The 20,854-nt window shown below is 49.5% G+C and overlaps 1 protein-coding gene across 1 annotated transcript in view; it reads right to left on the bottom strand.

The window, feature by feature from the left end:
- DLG2 (discs large MAGUK scaffold protein 2) overlaps positions 1–20,854 on the bottom strand; it is an 852,330-nt gene that overhangs the window by 732,538 nt on the left and 98,938 nt on the right. Inside the window, exon 4 of the mRNA XM_081909134.1 lies at positions 7,209–7,357. Within this exon, the coding sequence (XP_081765260.1) occupies positions 7,209–7,357 (149 nt within the window). The remainder of the gene's footprint in view (positions 1–7,208; positions 7,358–20,854) is intronic.

Raw genomic sequence — 20,854 nt, 5'->3', positions numbered from 1 at the left:
TGAGCACTGTCCTAAACAGCAGACAGCTACAGAAATTAGGCAAACCGCTGGGCGATGGACCTGCTATCTGTGACTTTTAGCCACAGTGGCTATATGGAACCTCTAGGTTCAAAAGCAGATATCGGACCAGTTGTTGGGCAATTCAGAAACTGGGCGGGGGACCCGAGGGGTTCAGAAAGGCCACTTACCAGCAGTCGATAGGTTTTTAAAAAATGTGTGTTGAGATTGAAATCACCATGTGTTTTTCTGCCTGCTGGCTATGTGGCAGGCAGCTGACATGGACACTTTTTGAAAATGCAGGAGAGGGGAGGACGCGGCAGTCATATGGGTAGCCACTTGCACAGCGTCCACACGAACTACACATGTGCGGCATCCCATACAGAGTGCACACGCACGGCAGCCCCTATGGTCGCCGTGTGAGCAGTGCCCATATAGACTGCATGCACCCTCAGCCGCTTTACAGCTGGGGGGAGGCAGGGGCCATCTTATCACACACACACACACCCATGTGGCACCTGGGTCGGCCCACCCCATCCACTCCCCACTTCCTATGCCCCTGCTTGTGGGCTTTCCTTCCTTGGAGGTTTTTAAGCAGAGATTGGATGGCCATTTGCCATGAATATTTTAGCTGAGATTCCTGCACTGCAGGGGATTGTAGTAGGATTAGGGCTGCCATACATCTGAAATTTCCTGCACATGGCTTGGAGTCAGCCCTCAGAAGCAGCGTCTGGGTGATAAAATTGCCGAAATATCTGGCAACCCGTAGAAAAAATAGCTCAACAACTTTGGTCAAAAATTAAAAAAAAAAGCTCAACAACTTTGCCCCCCCCCCCCCGAAAAATAAGAGCTCAAAAACCCTTGTGGTCCCTTCCAACTCTACTATTCCATGATTCTATGGTTTTATCTTCCAACATTCAACTTCATTGGATGACCCTATTATTATGAGAGAAAGAAATAACCCTATGCCCTTTTCCCACACCACACATAATTTTATATAGCTGTCATGCCCCTCCGCTTACTTTTTTGCTAAACTAAAAAGCCCCAGATGTTGTAATCTTTCCTTGAATGATTGTTCATACATTTCTCAGCAGTGCAGCTAAGCCAGTTTAGCTCACCGGCGTAGGTAATATGCCCTTAGCCACGCAAAATGGTTAACAATCCCATTTCTCCCAGATTCTCCTTCAACAGGGTACCAAAAAAAAACCCTTCCATAAGCAAGTCCTGCAAACAAGCCCTGCTAGAGAATTAATAGTCTATTCGTGTTGTGATACAAGCGCCAGTCAGGCCTGCAGTTTGCAGCCTCATACTGAAGACTGACAGCAGTGAGTTCCTTTCTTTCACCTCAATTTTCTCCCTGAATAAAAGGGCGAGAGCATTACTGACTGAAAATGTGGAGCTTCAGAGCCTGGGCTAATGAAAGTAGAGGTTAAAAGTGGAACCAAGTGGAGCCTTTTATTAAAAGTGTGCACAGCTGAATAGGAGCCAGTTACGCTGAGGAAAAAGTTATTGCTTCTAGTGCCAAACAAGATTGTTTTCTTTTTTTCTTACTTTCTAACCAGGAAAGATGAGAAGCCTTGTTTCCAAAAAGGTAAAACGTTAATTTGTAAGGAAAGCTGTGCCCTCTCGCACTCTGACTGAGGGAAGTTTGGTTTTCTGAGGAATTACAGTTTCTGGTAGAACAACAGCCAACAACCTCTGGATTTTTTTATTGGTACCAAAGAAAGGAGATTACCAATGTGGTTGCCTTACATTACAAAACCATTCCCATAGAATTGTGTGTCAGACAGATGTTTTTAAAAATCTCTGAGGGGAATAGGGTGGCCAGGTATCACACTTTACAGAGGACACCCCTCTATTTGAAGAGCTACCCAGTCCAAGGCGGTATTATACCAGTTTATACCATGGCTTCCCCCAAAGAATGCTGGGAAATGTAGTTTGTCAAGGGTGTTGTGTGTTGTTAGGTGGCTCCCTATTTCCCATGCAGAACTACAGTTCCCAGAGTTCCCTGGGAAGAGGGGTTAATTGTTAAACCACACTGGAAATTGTACCTCTGTGAGAGGAATAAAATGGAAATTAGACTGAAAACTATAAGACTATTTCCACCACACTGGGAGTTAGGAAAGGGGTTGTGTGGAAGGGGAGAGCTAATGAAATATATATAAATAAACCCTCATGAAAGAGGGAACAAACAGAAAAGCACTAAAACAAACACATCCCTTGCCTAAGGTTGAAGAAGAAGAAGAAAGCTTGCTGATGCAATTACCTCAGAGAAGGTTCTAGAAGCTGCTGCTTTTTCGACAACCTGAGGAGAACTGAATGTGAAGGTGCTTCCATGACAAAGAGTCAAGGCATACCAGGAAAGGAGTGTGGCTCTAGCAATGGTAGAAGACAGTGAGCCCCAAAAGTAGTTGGAGCCAGAGCCAATGACAGGCATAGCCAACTAATTCCAGTTTTATCTTCCTCCTCAGTTTAACAAGGGCAACATTGGGACTAATGGAAGCAGAAGCTGCCACAGGCAAAGGGCACACCGAGGTTGGTGAGGCAGTGCTCTGTTTGCCCTAATGGGCCGTTCCACTCGGCTCTAGAAGGTTCCAGAAGGCACACACAGAGAAAGAGCCCACAGGGCAGATCCACAGCACACATTTAAAGTACAACCAAAGCACATTTGAAGCACATGACTTCCCCCAAGGGATTTTGGCAACTGTGGTTTATGAAGGGTGCTGGGAACTTTAGTTCTGTGGGGGATTCTGTTCCCAGGATTCTTTGGGGGAAATAATGGGCTGCGTTGGGTGTGTTGTATGCTGTGTGTTGTATGGCGCGCATCTGCTCACAGGCCCACTTCGCTGCACCCTTTTCGGTGCCTGCTGAAAACATCCTTGTTTAGACAAGCCTATCCAGATGCTTAGAAGGCTGAGGTAACTTTAATCTGTTTTAGTATTTTGACTTTTGTATGTTTCAGAGTACGGTTGCGCATTTTTCCTGATATCATTGTTTTGTGAATGGGTTTGAGGTCAAACGGTGCGCTGTATACATTTTATGAAATAGCTAAAATAAATAATAAAAAGAGGTGTCACTGTCAGGCGCAGGCTGTTCCTAAACCTCTCGTTATCTAGGAGAGCTCTCCTCAAATGATGCACACTGTAGCAGCTGGGGCCGGCTATTGTCAAAGTGTGTACACCAAGGGAGCAACCATATCATTCATGCCTTTGCAGCCTCGATGCTAAGTGACTCCCATATGACTGGCTTCGTTCTTTGTAGTGCAGATGGTGCAGAATGCAACAACCTAGCTCTTGCACACAGGAGGCTGCCAGGAATACATGACACCCTAAGCTCAGTGTTTCTCAACCTGTAGGTCCCCAGATGTTGTTGGACTACAACTCCCATAATTCCTAGCCAGCACAATCAGTGGTCATGGATGATGGGAGTTGTAATCCAACAACATCTGGGGACCCACAGGTTGAGAACTGCTGCCGGCCTAGCTGCAGATCTGCAGTGGCTTCCTAGGTGTTCGTTATAAGGATTATTACAATGGCTCATGTGAAGTGCTTTGAGGACACCGGAGAAGCCCATACAAATGCCAAATATTTAAATGTCCTTACTGGCCTTAAAAGACAGCATCTTAAAAAACAGAGACATCACCTTGCCAACAAAGGTCCAAATAAGAAGTGTGCATGCACACGAAAGCTCATACCAAGAACTAACTTAGTTGGTCTTTAAGGTGCTACTGGAAGGAATTTTTTTTTGTTTTGACTATGGCAGACCAACACGGCTACCTATCTGTAAAAGGTCCAAATAGTTAAAGCTATGGTTTTCCCAGTAGTGATGTATGGAAGTGAGAGCTGGACCATAAAGAAGGCTGATCGCCAAAGAATTGATACTTTTGAATTCTGGTGCTGGAGGAGACTCTTGAGAGTCCCATGGACTGCAAAAAGATCAAACCTATCCATTCTGAAGGAAATCAGCCCTGAGTGCTCACTGGAAGGACAGATCCTGAAGCTGAGGCTCCAATACTTTGGCCACCTCATGAGAAGAGGAGACTCCCTGGAAAAGACCCTGATGTTGGGAAAGATGGAGGGCACAAGGAGAAGGGGACGGGAGAGGACGAGATGGTTGGACAGTGTTCTCGAAGCTACCAGCATGAGTTTGACCAAACTGCAGGAGGCAGTGGAAGACGGGAGTGCCTGGCGTGCTCTGGTCCATGGGGTCATGAAGAGTCGGACACGACTAAACAACAACAACAACTGGCCTTAACTATCTGGCCAGCTAAGCCTCCTCAGCAGCACTCCTGTCAGCATATCTACATCCCTGCCAACCCAACCCTCCCCACCTCTCTCCCAGGAAGCAACAGCAACCCGCCTGCTGGGATGCTAACAAAGCAGCTCTGCCCCACCCAGGCAGTGAGCTGCTTTGGGTGTGCAACACTTTTCTCCCTGGCAATAGCAGCTTACTAGTGCAGGGCAAAGTCACCCTCAGGGCACCAGCATCACCGCAGCTTACTAGTGCAGGGCTGGAGTTGGGCAGGGTGTTGGTAAGGTGTAAGGAGCAATGATTCTTCAACATCAACTTCGTTGCACTGGTCATGTTGTGCGGATGCCTGATTATTGTCTTCCAAAGCAACTACTCTATTCCACACTTAAAAATGGAAAGTGTAATGCTGGTGATCAACAAAAAAGGTTTAAAGACTCTCCCAAGGCAAATCTTTGAAAATGTAGTATAAACATCAACAATTGGGGAACACTGGCCTGCGAGCGCTCCAGTTGGAGAACAGCCTTTACCAAAGGTGTCATGGGCTTTGAAGACACTCAAACTCAGGATGCAAGGGAGAAACGTGCTAAGAGGAAGGCCCGCTTGGCAAATCCTCACTGTGATCAACTGCCACCCAGAAACCAATGTCCCCACTGTGGAAGGACGTGTGGATCCAGAATGGACCTCTGCTTACGGACTCATTGTTAAAACCATGTTTATGGAAGACAATCAATTGCCAAAGAAGAAGGAGGAGTAAGGAGCAGGTATCACTAATAAATAAAGAGTTAGTGAACTCTTTCTGAAAAGGAACCAGGTTAGCAAAAGAGTTTCAGGCCTAATGGGCGCAGCAACTCCTCTTGGTAGCACTTGCCCCTATGAAACAGCTGTGGAGCCTGAAGGTCTTCCCACAGCTGCCTGAATCTCTTTCTCCCTGTGTCCCTCCCAAGGAATCTGAGACTAGCTGATGCGCCTGTCTGTGCTCCTCCCTCTTCATACCTCTTCTCCCCGATGCTTTTTAACATCTTTATGCGCCCCCTCGCCCAGCTTGTCCGGAGTTTTGGGCTGGGTTGCCATCAGTATGCCGATGACACCCAGCTCTATCTGTTGATGGACGGCCATCCTGACTCGGCCCCAGATACACTGACCAGATGTCTGGGAGCTGTGGCTGGATGGTTACGTGGGAGCCGGTTGAAGTTAAATCCTTCGAAGACAGAGGTCCTCTGGCTGGGACAGAGCGATATGGGATTGAGGGGGCAACTCCCATCTCTTGCGGGGGTGCAATTAGTGCCAGCATCGTCCGTTAAGAGTTTGGGTGTAATCTTCGATACCTCCCTTTCTATGGAGGCGCAGATTACAGCTATAACAAAGGCGGCATTTTTTCATCTCCGCCAAGCTAAGCAGTTGGCTCCTTATCTCTCTCGCCCTGAACTAGCCACTGTGATCCACGCGACGGTCACCTCCAGACTGGATTATTGTAACTCGCTCTACGTGGGGCTGCCCTTGAGACTGACCCAGAAACTCCAGCGGGTGCAAAATGCCGCGGCGAGACTCCTTATGGGGTCTTCGCTGCGAGATCATATTCATCCAGTACTATACAAGCTGCACTGGCTCCCGGTGGAGTACAGGATCAGGTTCAAGGTGCTGGTTTTAACCTTTAAAGCCCTATACGGCCTAGGACCCTCGTACCTACGGGGCCGCCTCTCCTGGTATGTCCCACAGAGAAATTTACGGTCTGCAATAAAAACATCCTAAAGACCCCAGGCCACAGAGAGGTTAGGCTGGCCTCAACTAGAGCCAGGGCTTTCTCGGCCGCGGCTCCAATCTGGTGGAACACTCTGTCACAAGAGACTAGGGCTCTGCGGGACCTGACATCTTTCCGCAGGGCCTGCAAGACAGAGCTGTTCCACCAGGCCTTTGGTCAGGGCGCAGCCTGACCCCCTCCTCTGGCAACCTGCACAGAATTTTGCTTGATGGTTGCCATTAATTTGATTTTAATTAATTTTATAATGAATGTTTTTAGAATGTTGAACTATTTTGACGGTTGTTAGCCGCCCTGAGCCCGGCTTCGGCTGGGGAGGGCGGGATATAAATAAAATTTATTATTATTATTATTCTGATCCTGGGAGACCAGGAAGGAGCGGAGCTTGTCGCAGCAAGAGCGGGAGACACCCATTACTCTTCTCTGCCTCTTGGCCTGCTTCCACTTCTGATTCCGGACTTCTTTCTGCCACATACTCTTCCTGCTCACTAAGACCTGTTACCCCTTCAGCTTCAGACACCACTTCCTCCCAGTCTTCTTCTCCCTGTGACCACTCATCGTTGTTCCACCACAACTCCCCAGGCTCTGAGCCTTTTTCCCTTGGGGGTTCCTCACCTGGTACCCCCCACCATTCCTCTGTGTCCAGCCATGACACAAGGTTAGGGCTGTGCACTTGCAGCAGCAGGATGCTCTGCTAGCGCACCCATACAGGTCCACACCTTACTGCTGCCCACAACTGTATCACTGCTCAGTGTGACACGTGTTTCCAAGTCCTGGACCAGTTCTGTTTATTGATGCACTGTGTGATCGAGCCATTAATTAAAGCACTGTACGCAGTGTGGGAAGCGGGTGGCACTGTGGGTTAAACCAGAGCCTAGGACTTGCCGATCAGAAGGTCGGTGGTTTGAATCCCCGTGACGGGGTGAGCTCCCGTTGCTCGGTCTCTGCTCCTGCCAACCTAGCAGTTCGAAAGCAACTCAAGGTGCAAGTAGATAAATAGGTACCGCTCCGGTGGGAAGGTAAACGACATTTCCGTGCGCTGTTCTGGTTCGCCAAAAGCGGCTTAGTCATGCTGGCCACATGACCCGGAAGCTGTACTCCAGCTCCCTCGGCCAATAAAGCGAGATGAGCGCCACAAACCCAGAGTCGGCCACAACTGGACATAATGGTCAGGGGTCCCTTTACCCTTTACCCTTTACCTTACCTCTCGGGTTTGGGGCTGACTTTCGTCATCTGTTGCCAGAGACTGTGTCTTCTTCTCCCATTTCTCAGCAACTTGGTTTGCCTCTTCTATTTTCTCCTGGCAACTTTTCTGGGAGTTCAGCAGCGTCACTTCGTAAAACTCCTGAATGTCTGTTGGTGAACGAGAAATAATACAATCTTTTTATTAAAATACCTGGCGGCATTAGATATGCCAGATAGAGAGGTTATGGGTTGTTTACCGAAAACCCACAAACAAATCTGCACCTGTTGTATTTGGGAATTCATTTCTGGCTCCTTTTCAGCAGAGAGGTGCTGACACATAATTTACTCTTCTAGGATGCTGAGACTTTTTAAAGAACCATTTCCCTTTTAAAATATTGTATTAATCATGAATATTACATGAATATATGAATAATGCAAAGCTAATCACTACTGAATGATACCGAGAGTAAACATTTTCGCTGGAAGAGACTCCTTGCAAGTATATTACAAAACAAGACAATATTTCCTTCTGCCTCCCCCCCCCCCCCCCGTTTTCCTGACCACTGTCAATTTTGGATGCATGCAGTCCTAAGGGAATTAGAAGTTGTATTTTTTACATAACCCTGGTGGTTGCTCAGCTAGGGCAAATGAAGCACCGCCCTACTGACCTCAGTCTGCCTTCCTACCCACAGCCAGTACAGCCCCCTCCTTATTCTCAGTGTTGCCCTTGTAGAAGGATCAAGTCAAAACTAGAGCTAGCGGCCTTTCGTCCACCTACTGATGGCTTCCCTGCCTTCCACCCTGCCAATCAAGCCTTGCATTTCCATATCGTTCATTCCAATAATCAACAAAACAAGTCAATCTAACAACAAAGCAATCTACCTTCTCTCCTTTGCATGTGGGTTCGGTTTGTTTATCTGTTAATAACCATTCCCTATCAGATGGTAGAATAGCAAAAAATCTAAAAACACAATTAAGGTAGGAAAAAAGAGTGAATCACAGAGCGTACACTTTTCTAATCTAATAAACCTTTCATTATTAAAAAAAAAAAGGAATGACTTCAAATATTAAGGGTATCAAATATTTGCACAGGCAATGGGCAAACATCAGTCCAACTCATTTGAACTGATTTGTAAGATGTCTTTCTTTAAACGTGACACATGCAGTACCCCTTTATTGTCTGACTGTAATATGTATATAGATATTGGGGGGGGACCCCAGAGGGTAATAAATTATTTCGTGAAATTTTAACACCCAGCAGTGGTAGGTTAAAGCAGACCGTCTCAGGTGTTTGCTGTCGTGACCTGTATTGCTGTACAACTCCCACCATCCTTGTCCAATAGCCACTCTGGCTGGGACTGATAGGAGTTGGGAATCCAGTATTGTCTGGAGGGGCAAAGGTTCCTCATCACTGAGGAACCTCATTCCAGGAGGACAAATGCAGGGAGAATGGAGGTTCCCCACCCATTGTTTAAATACTATATCACAATAGATTCCAGAGGACATTTTTCCAACAAAAGAAGAATGGATCAGTAAGAAATGGACCATGCAGAACAGGCAAAATTAAGAGAATCTAATGATGCATGTTTTAAGAAAGAATGGATACCTTTTGGGGGAAGTATTTAAAGAAATGCAGTATGATGGATTCGCGAGCAGGATTCGAGCAACAGAAGTAATTGGATTATACTGCAGGGGTCAGCAAACTTTTTCAGCTGGAGGCCGGTCCACTGTCCCTCAGACCTTGCGGGGGGGGGGCAGACTATATTTTGGGAGGAAAACAAATTCCTATGCCCCACAAATAACCCAGAGATGCATTTTAAATAAAAGCACACATTCTACTCATGTGAAAACACCAGGAAGGCCCCACAAATAACCCAGAGATGCATTTTAAATAAAAGGACACATTCTACCCATGTAAAAACACACTGATTCCCGGACCGTCTGCAGGCCGGATTTAGAAGGCGATTGGGCAGGATCCGGCCCCTGGGCCTTAGTTTGCCTATCCATGGATTATAGTATTGTGGTTATGATTTGATAGAAGGTAGGGTGCAGCAGAAGGGGAGAAACAACTCCGTGGGAAAAGGGGTGGGAAGTCGGCAAACATAATAGAAAAGATAAAATTTTGTTTTGATTGTATTTGATTAAAAAATGTTGAAAACGTAATTGCAAAACAAAGATTCCAAAGGACTTTATCACTGTTCCTACTTCTGCTCTACGCAGCACAGGCTGTACACTTTTGCAGGAGGCTTGTTAATTTTGGAGCCGGTTAAGTAAAACACAAACTGAACTGGGATGTAGTGAGGTCAAGGTTAGGATGCCCTGCAGAAGCGAGGAAAGGAAAGAACTGGCCCCTGTGACTATTGACTACAGGCGCTGCAGCTTCAGCTGCAGAATGTTAATGTCCGTCGGAAAAGGAATAGCAAGGGGAAATGTACCAAGACAGACACGTTGACATTCGGGACTTTTCGGAGGAGCATCCCAAGGAACCATTTTGCCCTGAAATTGCTTGATGCCACTGCAGGCGATGGAGTGGAGAGTAAGACTCGGTTGTGACTGTTAAGCAGTGGCCCAGGGAAATAAGGTTAGCATCCAAGGAGATAGCTGCAGATTTGAAGGCTCCCTGAGCAAAGTGCTTACCTGGGCACAGCCAGAAAGGCCATAGCTTAGTGGAAAAGCACTTGCTTTGCTTGAAGAAGGTCTCAGGTTCAGTCCCCAGCATCTCCAGGTAGGGCTGGGAGAGACTCCTGCCTCCAAACAGGGAAAGCCACTGCCAGCCAGTGTGGACAATATGGAGCTAGATGGACCAATGGTCCGATTCAGTGTAAGGCAGCTTCCAAAGCACCTATACTTTCGTTTATGGCAGTGGTTAAACACTGGCCTCTGTCCCTCCTCCAATGCCCTCTTGTGTCTCTGCCTCCCAAAGGCTTGTTCGGCTGTTTGTTTCAGCAGCCCTGGCTTCAAGCCCCGTGAATGGTGCCTCTGGGGCTGGCCAGGGGGTGCTGGTTACCCGGAGCTGAGATAGCCTTGGAGTAAGCAAGCAAGTGGGTGAAGGATCCCAACCAGCCAATCCGCCAGCCCTTTCTGTTGGGAATGGATAGTGGGAGGCCAGGCAGGCAGGTTCTGCACTGGCCCTTCTTGTGCTTGATGTGTGCAAGGCCGGCCTGGGAGTTGAATGCCCAGTGCTGAAGGGGAGCCTTTCAGCCACATAAGCCTGGCAGTACCCGCTGCTGCCCCTGCTGCCTCCCAAGATAAGATGCTGGCCTCTCATTCGGCTTTGGCCAGTTTCTGTCAGGCCGCTAAGGCTGGGGGCATCCTCTTCCCAGGCCCCTATGGGGCAGTGTGAAGAGACACCTCTCTTTGGGGCAGGAGGTGTGTGGCTCAGAGACCAGGGGCAGCAGCTGCCCAGAGGACTCCCAAGGAGAGGGGAGAGGGGAGAAGGCTGGAGGAGAGCCAGTGTGGTGTAGTGGTTAAGAGCAGTGGACTTGTAATCTGGTGTACTGGGTTTGATTCCCTGTTCCTCCACATGCAGCTGCTGGGTGACCTTGGGCTAATCACACTTCCTTGAAGTCTCTCACCTCACAGAGTGTTTGTTGTGGGGGAGGAAGGGAAAGGAGATTGTTAGCCGCTTTGAGACTCCTTCAGGTAGTGATAAAGCAGGATATCAAATCCAAACTCCTCCTCTTCTTCTCCACAAGGGACGGTGTTCGAAAAAGGGTGAGAGGCTACCAGCTCGGCAGGCAAGGTGGGACATAACTGGGCTCCTGAGCCCCACAGGGATGCCACATAAAGAATGTAGTTGGTCAAGGGAGCTGTGGACTCAAAAAGTTTGAAAACCTCTGATTTATGGGGAAGGTTGTAGCTCAGAGGTAGAGCATCTGCTTGGCATGCACGCAGAAGTTTCCATGTTCAATCCCTGGTCTCTTATTAACTACAACTCCCAAAATATTTGAGGGGGGGGAAGCCATGACTGTTTAATGTGGTATCATAGTGTTTTAAATGTATGGTGTGAATGTGGCCTTTAAATGATGCCTAGATTTCCTACATAGCTGAATGCTCTCAAGCAAACAGAGGTAACGAATGAAGTAGCAGGTGAACCAATGGCACAGTGTACAACTAGGATCCATTTTATTTCTCTCAGATGCAAACCAGATCGACACTTATACCTTCACCTGCCCATGCATTTGAAACAGCCTGGGATAGGAATTTGCGCCAGGATAAAAAACAAAACAAAACCCAGCTCTCTGGCCAGATGGGCATCAAGAAATTATCTGCTGTGTAGAACAGGCTCAGGACCCTACATACAAGTGGATTATTAATAATCCTGGATGGCAGCCAAGGTTAATTAGCTTTGCATATTAGCTTTGTCTTCAGGATAGTATCCAAAATAGACTTAATTAGAGGATCTTAAGAAAACAAACCTTGGTATTCCAAAGACAGAGGAGCAATCTAAGCTATCCTTCCCCATCCCCACTACCAAAAAACCCCTCTATATTCTGCAGTTCTGCTCCTTTTGTAGAAGGTTTCGCTTCACTAGTGTTAGAGAGCTGGAGCACTGATTAATGTGCTTAGGTAATTAATTTGCTTTGAATTGGAGAATTAATCAGTCAACCGACTTCTGACTGCTGTGACAAAACCTGGTCTGGCGTGCTGAGTCTTATCAAGAATTTGGTTGTGAAATATCGGATAAGGCAAGCAAGCGCTGGCTGGTGCTGATTGGCGATGTAGTCCGAAATATCTGGACTACATGTAAAGTGGGGAAAGGGATCAAACTCTATTGCTTACCTGTTTAGGGAAGTTTTTAAAGACTGATATTTTAATGTACTTTTAATATTTGTTGGAAGCCGCCCAGAGTGGCTGGGGAAATCTGGCCAGATGGGCGGGGTATAAATAATTTATTATTATTATTATTATTATTATTATTGTCAGGGTTTCTGGGAGAGAGGAGGAGATGACAGAGGAGACGGAGAGCGAGTGGGAGGAGGGGCAGAAGGATGAGGAAGAAGATGACGGAATTCTGAGGGAATCCACGAGTCTGAGCAGCGAGTCAGAGGATTCTCAAAAGGGGGTTACCTTAATCAAGCAAAGGGGAGGAGAAGGGAGAAGCGGAGAGGAGCCCAGTGGAAGACAGAGGAAACAAGAGACGTCTCAGCCGGAACGGAGTAAAGGGGGTGGAGTCGTCAGCCTCTCGGAGGGAGCAGGATTAGGAGAGAACAGAGAGAGGGGGTTGGAGCAGGGTGTTCAGCCGGAAAGGGTGGAGAGCAGAGCAGGGGGTGGTGTAGCGGTCGAAAGAAAGGTCAGCAGCAACGTACGCGCGCCAAGTTCAAACGTAGAGGCGCGCGGAAGTGGAGAGAGCTCAGGGGAGGAGCCCGGCCCTAAAGCCAGAAAGAGGGGGGAAGAGGCGGCAGAGGATTCAGCCTCAGGCGAGTCACGGAGAGAGGGAACCCAGGGGGGCAGGAAGACCCTGCGGAAAAGAAAGGAGAGGAAGAGGTGGTCTAGAGCCAGGCTATTAAGTTGGTGCGGAAGAGGGGAGGAGTCAGAGGGGACTTCAGCGGTCTAACGTGGCAGACGTACGGCCACAATGCTGAACTGTATGAGAAGCAGAAATCTTCAATAAACTTTTCCTGTAAATAAGCTGCAACGGAGTGAGGTCTCTTGTGAGCTGGGACCAGACCTGGGTGGCCGTGACAGTAAGTCCCCTCACTCAAAGCAAAATTTTTTTTTGCGAAGCTCACGAACGGGAGCAGCCATGAGCGCTGAGGAGCAGCTGGTTGCATTGCGGAATCAGGTTACCGCTCTCACATCGGCAGTCATTGCTTCGCAGAAGAAGAATGACGACTTGGAGAAGACGTGCCAGGATTTGCAGGCAAGGTGGGAGCGCGCGGACAAGGCGGGGGCCCCAGGATCCAGAGCGGAGGGCATTGCGCTTGGACGGAGGGGGGGTGCCCTAGTTCCGCATTTTAATGGCAACTTGCAAGACTATCCCAATTTCAGAGCGGACGTTGTATATGCACTGCACTTACTCCGTCACGATTTTAAAGATGAGGAGGAGAGAGTGGGGTTCATTGTTTCGCACCTGCATGGGGAGGCCAGGGCTTGGCTACGCAATTTGTGGCGCGAAGATGGACCGGCCCGTCGCGATTCAACTGCGTTCATCAAAGCGATGGATTCTTGTTTTCAATCCTCTGTGGATGTGGACATTGCGCGCCGTCAAATGCACGGGCTGAGGCAGGGGAAAGCGACTGTGCGCCAATACCACTCTAAATTTTTTGCATTGCTCACCGCCTTAGATTGGCCAAAGGACAGTAAACCGGTCAGAGATCTTTTTTGGGAGGGATTGAGCCCCCCCATCAAGGATGAGATCGCTAGGGGGGACAGACCCCAGACCCTAGAAGACGTGGTGCAACGGGCTTTAGCTCTTGGAATTCGACATGAGGGGCGTCCGTGGCATGAGGAGGACGGGCCCCAAGCGCGTGCGCAAGCAAGGACTCTCCCTTTTGGGCACAGGGACTTCAGCCGTGCGCACCCCTCGCCAATGGGGAAGGACAGAGAGGAGCCAATGGAGATTGGTGGTGCTAGGGCTCAGAAGCCATCCCAGAGCCCTGTCCCTGGTGCAGCCAAAGCGAAGCCTCCTAGAGGAACCAGGAAGTGTTACATCTGTGACAGTGCGCACCATATGGCGAAAGAGTGCCCCCAGAGGCTCCAGAAGCACACTGCAGCGCTGGCAACTGTAACAGCAGAGGTGCAACCAGGGGAGCAGCTTCAGGGAAACGACAGTGCCTGGCTGGAAGCAGAGCTACTGGGGCTCAGCCAGGCGGATCTGTAGACAAGCCCCCAGCATCACTGCAGAGCGTGGACCCTTTGCCTCCCAAACCGGCAGTTCTGCTCACAGCAACACTCCAGTTGCCTGATGGGAGACTCCTCGAGGTTCCAATAACGATCGATTCGGGAAGCAACGCCGACTTCATGGGACTGCAGTTCGTTAAGCAGCACAACATGGCGCTCCTGCCTGCAACGACGCCTCTGAACGTGGTCACGGTGGACGGCAGGAAGTTGCTGGGGGGGCAAGTGGTGCAGCAAACCCCTCCCATGATGATGCAGATTGGCAACCATCGAGAGCTTATTAGTTTCAATGTCACCCACTTATCGGACACACCCATCGTGTTAGGCATGAGTTGGCTGGAGAGGCACAGTCCCGCGGTTGCGTGGTACCAGAGGCAGATCAACTTTTGTTCATCGTATTGTGCTCAGCATTGCTTTCAGACCGATCAGGGAGGAGAAGCTGAGCAGCCATTGCATCTGAGTATGGTGCAAACAGTGCCTCACAAGTACCAGGACTTCTTGGAGGTTTTCTGTGAGAAGGAAGCTGACAAGTTGCCGCCTCATAGACCTTACGACTGCGCGATTGATTTAGTGCCAGGGGCGCAATTGCCTGCTGCCAAGCTGTACTCCATGTCGGAAGACGAAATGCAAGAGCTTCGGGAGTTCATAGACCATAACCTCAAGCGCGGTTTCATCCAGGAATCTAAAGCAGCGGGAGGCAGCCCTGTTTTCTTTGTGAAGAAGAAGGACACGCCCCAAAAAAGGCTTATAGTGGATTACAGGTTCATCAACAGCTTGACTAAGCCCAAAGCTTTCCCCATGCCCAAGATTGACGACCTTTTAGCGACCGTCAGGAGGGGCAAGATTTTCACCAAGCTGGACCTACGTGGAGCTTACAATCTCATCCGCATCCGGAAAGGAGATGAGTGGAAGACCGCCATGTTCACCCCTCTGGGCACATACGAATACAGAGTCATGCCTTTCGGCCTCCAAAATGGCAGCCACGTTTTTCAAGCATTTATGCACCACGTGCTAGCAGGTCTCCTCTACAAAAAGTGTGTCTGCTTTCTCGACGATATCCTGATTTTCTCGGAATCGCCGGAGGATCACGATAAGGACGTGAGGGAGGTCCTGCAGAGGCTGAAGGAACACAGGCTGTACGCCAAGTTGGAAAAGTGCCAGTTTGATGTCAGAGAGGTTGATTTCCTTGGCTACAAATTGTCCGACGAGGGACTGGCCATGGACAGGGCTAAGGTTCAAGCGCTGTTGGACTGGAAAAGCCCTCGAAATCGGAAAGAGGTCCAGAGGTTCATCGGCTTTGCCAATTTTTACCGCAAGTTTATTAAAGGTTTTGCGAACGCGACGGCGGCGATCACTGACACCCTCAGTTCCAAGAAGAAGAAGTTCGTCTGGACCGAACAAGCGGAGCGGTCCTTCCGGACGCTTAAGGGTCTTTTCGCCTCCGAAGAGCAGCTGCTCCACGTGAATCCCGGCAGACCCATGCGGGTAGAGACCGATGCGTCGGATAGAGCGGTTGGGGCCGTTCTTTTGCAAGAGGATTCACAAGGCAACTGGCGACCGGGTGCGTTCTACTCCCGGAAGCTCAGCAAGACGGAGCGCAATTATACCATATGGGACAGGGAGTTGTTGGCCATTCATGCAGCTTTCAAAGCGTGGCGACACTTCTTAATAGGAGCCAAGCACACGGTGCAGGTCCGCACGGATCACAAGAACTTAGAGTATTGGCGGACGGCTAAGTTGCAGACCCAGCGACACATGCGCTGGGCGGAGTTCTTTGCGGACTTCGACTTCAAAATAGAATACATCCCAGGAGACTCCAATGTTATTGCAGACGCGCTGTCCCGAAAGCCGCAATACTTGGAGGAAGCAGCTCCAATCGCAGCAAAGCACATTTTCGCACCGCAGGCGTGGACGTGCGCTACCATCGCAGTCGACCTGGACGCGGTGCGACGCGCGTTGCAAAGGGATCAGTTTGCACAGTCTAAGATGGAGGAGCTACGCGGAGGGTCGCGACACAACGATGAGTTTCAATTACAAGATGGACTTTTGACTCGTAAGGGTGCCCTTTACGTGCCCACCGACGATCTTCGAGCCAAGGTTCTGCAACAGTTGCATGACGCCCCTAGTGCAGGCCATTTCGGCAAAGAAAAGACGATGGAGTTGGTGGCTAGAGACTTTTGGTGGCCCCAGATGAGAGGAGAGGTGGCGGACTACGTCGCCAGGTGTGATATCTGCCAGAGGTCCAAACCAGTGCACCAGAAGCAGGCGGGATTGCTAGAACCGCTGGAGACACCGCAGCAACCATGGGAGAGGGTAGCGTTGGACTTTGTTACAGACCTGCCCAGCTCCAGAGGTAAGACGGCGGTGTTAGTGGTGGTGGACTTGTTCACCAAGATGGCGCACTTCATCCCTTGTGCCAAGGTGGCGACGGCAGAACAGACCGCAAAGCTCTTCATCGATCACGTCTTCAGAGTGCATGGACTTCCGCAGTCCGTCTTGTCCGACAGGGGGCGCCAGTTTGTTTCCACTTTCTGGCGAAAGCTTCTGGGCATCTTGCACGTCAAAATCAACCTGACATCGGCGAGGCATCCACAAACCAACGGTCAAGCGGAGAGGGTCAACGCGATCATGCAGCAGTACCTGCGGTGCTACGCCAACCAGCGACCTGCGGCGTGGGTGGACTATCTGCCGATGGCTGAATTCGCCTACAACAACACGAAACACGCTTCCACCGGGGTGACGCCTTTCTTCGCGAACAATGGCCGTCATCCCAGAGCCTTCCCGAGATTTGCGGCACCAGGAGGGGGGGGGCCTCAAGATGCCGACCAGTTTGCAGCGGAGTTGCAAGAGGTGCACGAGGAGCTGCGGAGACATTTGGAGCTGGCAAAACAGGCGTATAAGGTGCAGGCCGATAAGCACAGGAGGGCGGGAGAGGACATCCAGGTTGGGGACTGGGTGTGGTTAGCAGCCCACGCGATGCCGGCCAGGTCATTGGCCAAGAAGAAGTTAGGACACAGGCAGCTAGGGCCATATCAAGTTGAGGCTAAGATCAATCCGGTGGCTTTTCGTATAGCCCTTCCGGAAGGTTCCAGGGTGCACCCGGTCTTTCATAGGTCGGTGCTCACTCCCTACAAAACCCCACACAGGTTTCAAGAGTCAGGAGCACCCCCAGAGCCACGTAGGAGGGCGCCTGAGAGGGGGGAATCGCCAAGACCAGAACCTCTTAACGAGGTCACAGAGATACTGGACTCGAGATGGGGGGAGGAGGGAGTTGAATATTTTCTCGCCAGGGAGGGCACACCAGCCGCTGCTAATAGTTGGGTGCCAGGCTACGAGTTAGACGAACCCCTTTTGAAAGAAGAGTTCCATGCACTTTTCCCACATAGGCCCATGCCAGCTGAGTACTTTGATGACTGGCTTTTCACACCCACATTGTCAGATAGCACGTTCAGGGGTTTCTCTTCCCCCGAGGAAAGAACACCAGAATCAAGCCCGCCCAGGGGATCGTGCTCGGGGGTGGACACGGAAACCCCTTATTGGTGGGAGGAGCAGCCAGAGGAGGAATGGCGTAAGAGGTGGCTGATAGGTCCTTGGCGGGCAGCACCGGAGGAAGTAGCGATGGAAGCAGAGACTGAGAAGCATTTGGGGGAAGAACCCGACTTCGAATACACTTACACAGAACTGCCAGCAGAGAACATTGACGTAGACGACCTGTATCCTGAGCCTACCCCCGAAGAGCCGCAGTTTCCACAACCGGTCCCCGGCGAGCGGGAGGGGGGAAGGGGGGGCTTCGAGGGGGGGATGGATGTCAGGGTTTCTGGGAGAGAGGAGGAGATGACAGAGGAGACGGAGAGCGAGTGGGAGGAGGGGCAGAAGGATGAGGAAGAAGATGACGGAATTCTGAGGGAATCCACGAGTCTGAGCAGCGAGTCAGAGGATTCTCAAAAGGGGGTTACCTTAATCAAGCAAAGGGGAGGAGAAGGGAGAAGCGGAGAGGAGCCCAGTGGAAGACAGAGGAAACAAGAGACGTCTCAGCCGGAACGGAGTAAAGGGGGTGGAGTCGTCAGCCTCTCGGAGGGAGCAGGATTAGGAGAGAACAGAGAGAGGGGGTTGGAGCAGGGTGTTCAGCCGGAAAGGGTGGAGAGCAGAGCAGGGGGTGGTGTAGCGGTCGAAAGAAAGGTCAGCAGCAACGTACGCGCGCCAAGTTCAAACGTAGAGGCGCGCGGAAGTGGAGAGAGCTCAGGGGAGGAGCCCGGCCCTAAAGCCAGAAAGAGGGGGGAAGAGGCGGCAGAGGATTCAGCCTCAGGCGAGTCACGGAGAGAGGGAACCCAGGGGGGCAGGAAGACCCTGCGGAAAAGAAAGGAGAGGAAGAGGTGGTCTAGAGCCAGGCTATTAAGTTGGTGCGGAAGAGGGGAGGAGTCAGAGGGGACTTCAGCGGTCTAACGTGGCAGACGTACGGCCACAATGCTGAACTGTATGAGAAGCAGAAATCTTCAATAAACTTTTCCTGTAAATAAGCTGCAACGGAGTGAGGTCTCTTGTGAGCTGGGACCAGACCTGGGTGGCCGTGACAATTATTATTATTATTATTATTATTAATAATAATAATAATATTTGTATTATATTATATTGCTTTTTACTGGCTTGATTTCACCAATTTAGGAGGAAGCTTGATATATCCAGCCCTGTGCCTGATCACTTCCACATCCAACATATTTGATTTTTCAAAAACAACCCCAAACTTTTTTTACATAGCCTGCTTTTTCTCAAAAAAAAAACTCAGCATACAAAGTTCACCATAACAACCCTGTAAACTGGGATAGGAGTTTAGTTTTAATATATATATAGCCAGTGCTGTTTTTCTAGAAAAAGAGGTGCCTGAACTCTCTATGAATGCCTCCCTTGTTCTCTTATACAGTGGTACCTCGGGTTACATACACTTCAGGTTACATAAGCTTCAGGTTACATATGCTTCAGGTTACAGACTCCGCTAACCCAGAAACATTACCTCGGGTTAAGAATTTTGCTTCAGGACGAGAACAGAAATTGTGCTCCGGTGGTGCGGCAGCAGCAGGAGGCCCCATTAGCTAAAGTGGTGCTTCAGGTTAAGAACAGTTTCAGGTTAAGAACGGACCTCCGGAACGAATTAAGTACGTAACCAGAGGTACCACTGTAATGGCAGTGGCACCCACCTGAGAGGGGCCGGAACTGAGTTCTAGTGCCAGAGGGGCCGTGGCCCCGGGGACAGTTTTTTGAGGGGGTGTGAAGCAGGCACCCATACACAGGTGCCCCCAGCCCGGCAAAGCCCCACACTCCTTTCCTGGCATCTGAGGCACCAATGCTCACCACGAGGAGTAACAGGATGCCCCTTCTTGGATCTGACATGAGGTTGCTCCAGCAAGGTTGGCGGCGAAGGCTGGGGTGCCGCAGCCAGCTCCCCGGTGCGCGTGCACCCCCCTGGATGCTGTTTGCTCATGCAATGCCACTGCCAGTGAGTTCCTGCTGAAATACGGCTGTGCTGAAAATCACGGCTGCAAACCTTCCACCGAGAAAAAACGGGCCTCCATTTGACAGCAAGCCATCAGTATTTGCTCCACACGTGAAGACTTTCATGCACAGACGTATCTTACCGTTGTCCCTTCCAGCCCACATTGCTCTGGCTTAGTTAGAAGAACATCATCTGGAGCTGTCAAGAGCATTGCCGAAGCAGAGATGCATCATGTCAATCGCTTCCCCTCCCCGATCCACGAAAGCTTGTCAAAGAAAGGAGGTTTTCTTTGGCGTGATTTCTTGCTGAAGGATCCCAGGCTGGGGCCACCAGCAACGGCCTCATCTAGGCTACGAACAGCAGGTGTTCTCAAGTATAGTTTCATTATATATAGGCTACACTGTCCCCAGCACTTTCCCCTCCTCATCCTCCTAAAATAAACTGAGCTCCATTTTTCATTGCATTTTCTGCAATCATATAGGACATGGTGAGGAGATAGAGACTTTGTGCTGGCCATCAGGCAATGGCTTTTCCCACCTGGTTTGACACGCCCTCCATCCGTAGGAACCTTTCCCAGACCATACCTTTGAGAACAGCAAAACCAGCTGGGAAGAGAGAAAAGAGTTCAGGGATTTTTATTTTTAAATGTTATAATTTGTGTGTCCTTGTTTCTCCATTTGATCCTTTTATATGGTTTTGTATGTTTTGTGCTATTTTATGCATTGTGACTTGCCATTATTTTTACTGATTGTTTAGTTATTCTTTATTGGAAAGTGTAAAGTGTTTAATTATTATTTGCTGATATTTAATTTTAATGTTTACTATTCTAATGGCTTATTGAATATTGCTTTATTTGAGATAAGTTGTTTATTTTAATATCATGTTTATATTATGACTTTCTTGTCAGATTGTTCTTTGATCTCTGCTGTCTGTTTTGTTGTTTCTTCAGCTTGTTAACTGTCTTGTGTATAGTAATAGAGAAAGGCGGTACGCAAATTAAAAGCAAAATGAAATGAAATGAAACACGCACCATACATGGCAACTGTCCGTATTTGCCAGGGACATAAGAACATCCAGGATCCGACCCAGTGGCCCAACCATTTGCCTCACCTGAGTGCAATAACACTGTTTCCACTTCTGCTCTCTAGCATCTGGTATTCAGAGGCATACATCATATGGAGGTTGTTGTATATAGCCCTCATGAATGCAAGAGACCTCCTGGATCAGACCAAAGGTCCATCTAGCCCAGAACTCTGTTTTAACAGTGGTCAACGAGATGCCCATAGGAAGCCCACAAGCAGAACCTCAGCACAACAGCACTCTTCCCTCTTGCAATG

This window comes from Podarcis melisellensis (genome assembly GCF_964234715.1).
Source record: "Podarcis melisellensis genome assembly, chromosome: 4".
NCBI classification, from domain to species: domain Eukaryota; kingdom Metazoa; phylum Chordata; class Lepidosauria; order Squamata; family Lacertidae; genus Podarcis; species Podarcis melisellensis.
Note: the sequence above shows the minus strand (reverse complement) of the source record. Positions and strands in the feature narration are given on the sequence as shown.